Source organism: Penaeus chinensis, chromosome 19 (assembly GCF_019202785.1).
Source record: "Penaeus chinensis breed Huanghai No. 1 chromosome 19, ASM1920278v2, whole genome shotgun sequence".
Lineage (NCBI taxonomy): Eukaryota > Metazoa > Arthropoda > Malacostraca > Decapoda > Penaeidae > Penaeus > Penaeus chinensis.
In genome coordinates this window covers 24585844-24593343 of record NC_061837.1, presented here as the reverse complement: position 1 = coordinate 24593343, position 7500 = coordinate 24585844, and the positions used below count along the sequence as shown (strand labels likewise).

General features: G+C 38.5%; 2 protein-coding genes across 2 annotated transcripts in view; one reads left to right on the top strand and one right to left on the bottom strand.

Annotated features, from left to right (window-relative positions):
• LOC125034974 overlaps positions 1-930 on the top strand; it is a 12762-nt gene extending 11832 nt beyond the window's left edge. Inside the window, exons 8-9 of the mRNA XM_047627021.1 lie at positions 112-326; positions 685-930. Of these exons, the coding sequence (XP_047482977.1) occupies positions 112-326; positions 685-915 (446 nt within the window). The 3' untranslated portion in view covers positions 916-930. The remainder of the gene's footprint in view (positions 1-111; positions 327-684) is intronic.
• Positions 931-4042: 3112 nt separating this feature from the next.
• LOC125034973 (glutamate receptor ionotropic, delta-1-like) overlaps positions 4043-7500 on the bottom strand; it is a 4813-nt gene continuing 1355 nt past the window's right edge. The window contains exons 4-10 of the mRNA XM_047627019.1: positions 7382-7500; positions 6073-6217; positions 5660-5874; positions 5105-5260; positions 4758-4861; positions 4207-4373; positions 4043-4122 (exon numbers count right to left, since the gene is read on the bottom strand). The exon at positions 7382-7500 is cut by the window's right edge and continues 40 nt beyond it. Of these exons, the coding sequence (XP_047482975.1) occupies positions 4043-4122; positions 4207-4373; positions 4758-4861; positions 5105-5260; positions 5660-5874; positions 6073-6217; positions 7382-7500 (986 nt within the window). The remainder of the gene's footprint in view (positions 4123-4206; positions 4374-4757; positions 4862-5104; positions 5261-5659; positions 5875-6072; positions 6218-7381) is intronic.

Genomic DNA, 7500 nt, shown 5'->3' with positions numbered 1-7500 from the left:
TTTTTATGCGTCTCTATCATCGTGTTTTTTATGCGTCTCTATCATCGTATTTTCCATTCATCTGGATATTCGTCATTTCTACCCGCTTCCATAATCGTCATTTTCACACAGACCAAGATGTCAGGCTTCCTCTCCCCTTGTGCATGGGACGAGGTCACCAGTCTATATTCCATGACCTCTTCTCGGCCCTTCCGGAAACCAGCGTGCAGAAGTTGACCCTGGCTGACCCCTGTCTCTACCTCACCAAAGCTGACCTCGTGTGCCTCGGAGATGCCATCAGGACGACGAAGCACTTGAGCAGTCTCAATCTCCAAGGGTTATATAAGGTCAGACTGAGATTAATATTATCGTGTATCTTTGTTGAATGCTAAAACACTCTCTAAAGGTTTATTCAAGTTCAGATTGGGATTAATATTAAACATTATCAACAACACCCGAACCGCCATCACCATCACCATCACCAACAACAACACCCGAACCACCACCATTGCCATTGCCATTGCCATTACCATTACCATTACCATTACCATTACCATTACCATTACCATTACCATTACCATTACCATTACCATTACCATTACCATTACCATTACCATTACCATTACCATTACCATTACCACCACCATTACAATTACCACCACCATTACCAATACCACCACCACTACCATTGCCATTATCCGCCAGGTCGAGTGCTACATGCCCGTGCTGCTCGGCTTGGGTCAGTCTCCGTCGCTTACCACGGTGAAGCTCGACTCCCGGCACGTCGTCCTCTCCGACACAGCCTTCTTCCTGGCTTGCACGGCGCTGAGGAATAACACCACACTTAAGACGCTCTCCTTGGCACGCTGGTCCTTTACTATACAGGTGAGTGTGTGTGTAAGGAGGATTGTGAAGGCGAGGGTTAGTGAGGTGTGATTCTTGTGTATTCTATGTGTTTTTTTTTTGTTTTTTAATTCTTTGGTCTCTGATTTTTTTTTTCTGTTATGTGTTTTTTTTCTGGATTTGTTTATGTATATTATTATTTATACACATACACATACATACACATAATAACACATACATACATACATACATACATACATACATACATACATACATACATACATACATACAACATACAACATACAACAACATACACACACACACAACATCACAGCACAAACAATCACACACAAATACACACACACACACACACACACACACACACACACACACACACACACACACACACACACACACACATATAATGCAGATCCCTAACTATCCTTATATGTTCAGAAGGGTTGGAAGATCTGTGAATATCAAGAAAAAACGAAAGAATAAAGAAGACAAAGAAGAAGAAAAGGAAGAAGAGAAACGAAGATAGAGATTGATTTTCATTTCATATAAATCTGAATTAAAGTTGTATATACTTATATAAGTGTGTTCGTTTATATTATGATTGTTATGCAGGCTATCTTATAGGAACAAAATAATAAAGAGTATTTATAGTACAGACAAAGTTTTATTCTAAAATCCTACGTTAAAAAACTACGGACATTGAACATGTTCTTGACGTCATTAGTTCATGCACGCACGCACATACGCACACTCTTACACACACACATACACACACACACACACACACACACACACACACACACACACACACACACACACACACACACACACACACACACACACACACACACACACACACACACACACACACACACACACACACACACACACACACACACACACACACGTATGTATGCATGCATGTACATATGTACGTATGTGTGTGTGTGTGTGGAGAGAGAGAGAGAGAGAGAGAGAGAGAGAGAGAGAGAGAGAGAGAGAGAGAGAGAGAGAGAGAGAGAGAGAGAGAGAGAGAGAGAGAGAGAGCGAGAGAGAGAGAGGAGAGAGAGAGAGGGAGAGAAAGAGAGAGAGAGATGTAAACGGTTGCAGTAGGGTTAAACTAAGCATAGGAGCGAGAATAAGGCCAGTAAATCGGAGGATCTGTCTCCACCAATGAACTAGAAAACAGAATAACAGCATAAATAGAATCAATTAAAAGCATTTAATGATATTCATAAGGCAAAAGGGGTGACTCACGAAAAAAGGTTTAAATTGAAATTACGCCGCTTTGTTCCGTATAAATAGGATTGATAATAATAATAAAAAAACGGTAAAACAATGTTTGATAGGCTAATATAAAAACCCAAAGATGTGAGAAATAAACACGAACTATAATATAAAAGCAAAAATAACGGATGGCAAAGCTGTAACACATGCATGTTATTTCAACTCTCTTTTCTTTCGAGTTCTTGTGATAAAAACAAGTTGGCCAAGTCTGTTGGAGGAACTGATATCTTTAAAAATAATTCTTAACCAAACGATGCTCTTTTGTTTTACCCGCGTCGCACCCACTGTCTGCGTGTTTACCTTGATTGCGTCCATGAACCTTCTCTTCGGTCTTCCTCTTTTCCTTCTTCCCGGTTTGTCCATTTCGAGCATCCTCTTCCTCACGAATCCCTTGTCCTTTCTCTTGACGTGTTCAAACCAACTCAGTCTTGCCTCTCTCGCCTTGTCACCAAACCTGCGCACATGCGTTGTCCCTCTGACGTTGTCATTCTTCACTGTCCATTCTCGTCGCTCTTAACGAAAAACGCAACATTTTTATTTCAGCAAATGCCAACTCATCTTCTTGTCTTTTCGTGTTTATTTCTCACATCTTTGTGTTTTTATATAAAACTATCAAACTTCTGTCGCATATCACTCTTTCTCCTTTCTCCATCCATTCCATCCATCTTGCACTTTTTTTCTTTACTCCTCTTCCATAATCTCCCCTTCTCTGGACAGTCGACCTCGAATACCTAAAGCCATCAACTTCGACCCTTGCAGTCTAATCGTATCCCCGCCATCACTATTGAGGCACAAGTAATCAGTCTCGGTCCAACTCACTTTCATTTCCTCTCCTCTCCATCTCTCCAGCTGCGTCTCAGCCTCTTCCATGCTCCTGCAACATAACACCACTTCATCTGCAAAGAGCATAGTCCACGGAGAATCTTTCCGTATCCTAACAGTCACTCTGATGGGATGTGTGTGTGTGTTCGTATACACACATGAAGGTTTTGCTTAATCACATGTTGAAGGAAATAGAAAGATTTTCTTTGCTGTGATGAGACTTTTATTGTGGTCACTATTCTCAAGTATTCGTATTGAGTCTAGAGGCAAGGAAATGTGTACAGATATATGTGGAAATCAGTAGGTGAATAATATTTACTTGAAATTCTATTTTCAATATATAAACTGGCCACGCAGCTCTACATCTCTAAATCATCTAAAATCTTATTCATAACTCACACACGCACATATATATACACATATATATATATATATATATATATATATATATATATACACACACACACATATATATATATATATGTATATATATATATATATATATATATATATATATATATATATGTTTATATATATGCATACATATACATAGACATATGTATGTGTGTATGTGCACAAATATATGTGAAAATCAGGTGAATAATATTTACTTGAAATTCTATTTTACATATATAAACTGGCCAAGTAGCTCTATATCTCTATATTATCTAAAATTATATTCATAACACACACACACACACACATATATATAAATACACACATATATATATATATACATATATATATATATATATATATATATATAAATATTTATATACATATTATATATATATGTATGTATGTATGCATGTATGTGTGTGTATGTATATGTATAAGTACAGCCATCATATGACAACATGTATGTGGTTGTCGTGAAGGTGAATCTTTTTCGTATCTGATAACAGCAAAAGATATCTAAACATAAAAAGGTTAATTCGCCATAGATATATGGTTCATAGGATTTTGTTTTGTAATTCTTACTGTTACCAGATCGGCAGACTTGCTTTTACAAGCACCTAGAAGTCCATCGACGTAGCCCCACAGAAGACACATTTTGTAATTTGGGAAGGGAGATCATTCAGCTTTCACGTGATTATTTCACTGTAGTCATTCGTTGTCCATTCCTCTCCACGATGCGTTCCATGACGAAAACTAGCATCGCCAACAATATACCTGTAATAGATAAAAGGATATAAGTCTTCCTCTAGAGACCGAAAAAAGTATTTTTCGTCGCGAAAAGGTCCTCCATCCGTCTACCTCCAGCGTAGAGACAGAAGACGCCGTAGAAATCGCCGAGTTCCAGAGGCCTCAGGTCCGCCGAGGTGGGAGAGATGGAGACCGGTTTCCTGAAGCAGAAGGTGCTGTTGGGGACCTCCTTTTGGAAGAGGTGCTGCAGGATCCCGAACTCCTTTAGGCCTCGAATCCTGGAACGGAACGAAGGATAAGATAAAACATAGAGATAAATAATTGAAGGAATAAAGGACGGGAATCATGTTGGCTGAGGAGGAGTACACTTTACTGATTCATGACAACAAAATGCCTGGTTTGCATGAGCTTGCGATTAATTTTAGTAAGCATTTTCTTTGGTGTGGATATAGCTCAATAATAAGGAATATGATCACAAAACTAATCGGTATATTTCATTTCACAGGATTTTGAACTTGAAAAGGGGAAACAGAATGCAAGTTTGGAGTGTGCAGAATCAACCGGGATTTTTTTAAAGTGCAGTTTCTCACCAAAATGGGATAAACAGATATACACTATTTGATATGGATCATAAATGGAAAATCACTTCACCATCAACATACATAGAGTCAATTTTTGGCTTTAGAGGAGACCCTTTGGGGAAACCTAGAGCAGCCGCAGTGCTGAATACGCCGTCTCGCGTCGAGTACATTCGGCAGTACCCTTCCTGGATGAAATAGGAAAACATAATGAGTAAAGACGTTAGCAAACATTTTATATAAATCAATTCTAATTCTAGAATATAAATAAATACATTTCAGCCGAATCATCATAGCAGAAATCTCACATTAACAAGGCAAAATTACTCCCACTTAAGATGTAAATGGGGCTGATCAAAACTTTTAGAAACACATAACATGACGATAACTCTATCATTTTGCAAAGAGAGGAGCAAAGCAGAGTCCAATACATTTGTAAAGTCAAAGTGATAAACCCAGCGTTGGCCGGAAGTCGAAGCGATAGGAGCCGTCTTCCCCTCGATCAGTTCGCTGAGACCTCTGCCAATATTCGCATCAATTCGCGACTTGTCCCGGATCCTTCCCAAGGTAGAGTTCGCCTCCATGCCCTAGGGAGAAGGGGTGAAAATCGCTGAAAATCGGATCTTACTTATATACATACACTACATAAATTATACACATGGTATTTGTATGTATTTGTTTAGGCAGTGGCAGAGGCTAATTTATGCCGCACAGTGGAATAGGCAGGTCTGTAGAATGGGTTTTCCTGGACCATTTGGTGCCGTGTTACCCTTCTTACGTGCTACGTCTCTGTTTGTGACATGGTTTAACTATAATTAAAGATACCCCAAGGCAATTCTAGTGGAAACGTTTATGATTAATTTCTATTGCCGCGGCTTATATTGCTGACAATTGCAATACTTTCCTTTCTCATTTAGTATGGCCTTCATCTATAAGAGAAATTTATAGAAATAAAAAGAGAAAACAAAACAAAATACGAAACACACCCGTAAGGCGACGTCTAGAATTCCGCCCAGAATGATATATCCACGAATGTCCACTTTAGCGAACTCCTCGAAGGTTTCGAACGGAATGACCACCTTCGGCAGGATGAGCATAGCCTTGAGGTTGGAGCGGTACACACTGCCAACGATGAGGGACGCCAGGAGCCAAATGCCCGCCACCACGCGCACGGGTGCCTTGCGTGGCTCCCATGGCACGGCTGAAAGAGTCGGTAGGAGAAACTTGAAGCAGGGATGCCGATCAGCCATAAAATCATACTGTGACAGATGAGAAAGACTTTCCCAAGACATAAAAGTAGGTGGCTACGACCGGTAAAATTAACGTATATAGCATTAGTAAAAAGAAAAGAAAAGAAAAAAAAACGAAAAAAAACGTTACTTAAGTGGCTAAAACTCACACTGGGAAAAAAGGCAGGAAAGTGTCCACAACACAGCATAACGCAGCTTGGAGGTGACACTCTTACCACTTGACTCAGGAGTGCCATCACGCGTAGGCCCAGTGCCATCATCTCCTGTCTTCTCCCTAAGTGGAGATGACGCATCCTAAATTTACATATTCAGAGTTGGAAATAAGAAGTATCCAGATTTATGAAATACAGCATAAAATGGCTACGCTCTCCTGTTTTTATCAACCCGATTCTTTCTGGATTTCACCATGAATTGATGATAAAGAAACATACGTTGATATAAAGAAATGTAGTGATTCAAAAGACGTCGAAGCAAAATTTTGTACGGTAGTGCTTACTGCATTGGCAATATTATAAAACATTGTCATATATATATCTTATCATATATATTTTACCTGACACCAACTCCAGGGCCGAGTTGAATAAGGAAGGTTACTGCACACATCAGCAGCGTACTAAGTAGCAACAGCAACCACATCTGCAAAATTTTGGGTTTAAACAATGTTAATAATATATATATATATATATATATATATATATATATATACATACACACACATACATACATACATACATACATACATACATACATACATACATACATACATACATACATACATACATACATACATACATACATACATACATACATACAGATAGATAGATAGATAGATAGATATAAGAAGTAAACGTAAAAGAAAATTGTTGGTTTAAGCAGAAGTTAATAAAAAAAAGAATAAATAAGAAGTAAAAGTAAAATAAAATTGTTGATTTAAAAAAAAGGTAATAAAAAAGAAATAAAGAAAAAGTAAAAGAAAATATTATACTCGTTCCATTCTCGAAAAGAAAAGAAAAACTGGCAAATCACCCCGGACCACTTCGACCAGCAATCTCTTTCAAGAAAAAAACAAAATACAGAATATAAAACATGTAAATATGTGTTAGTTGCCACTTTTTATTCCTTCACGATTTTGGCAAAAGTTACTTGCTCTGAACGATTTGTATTTCACCAACGGACAGTATTATATTTGTTCTGTACAAAGAGATTCATAGAGGTCTGGATTGTTCCTTTCCAAAGTAATTTTGCCTCCTCAATCTCGCTCTTTCTTTTTTAAAAGGTCAGACTAAACTACTTTGGGTGAAATGGGGTTAACGTCACATAGGTTAAGGGGGCAGGTAAGAAATCTATATTGTGACTTATTCGTAGAATGAAATAACAAGCGGCAGTGCCTATAAAAAGTACTTGCTTATTCCGCGTGATAAGATAGATAGAAAGGATCATTTACTTCAATGGCCTTACCGTGGGAGTGAAAGGCTTGACGAAACCAGCGATGTCGGCCTCGGGAAACGGACGCTTGAATGTGATGCGATGCTCGTCTACGAAAAGAGTCTCGCTGAAATCCACGGCTTCGTTTCGGA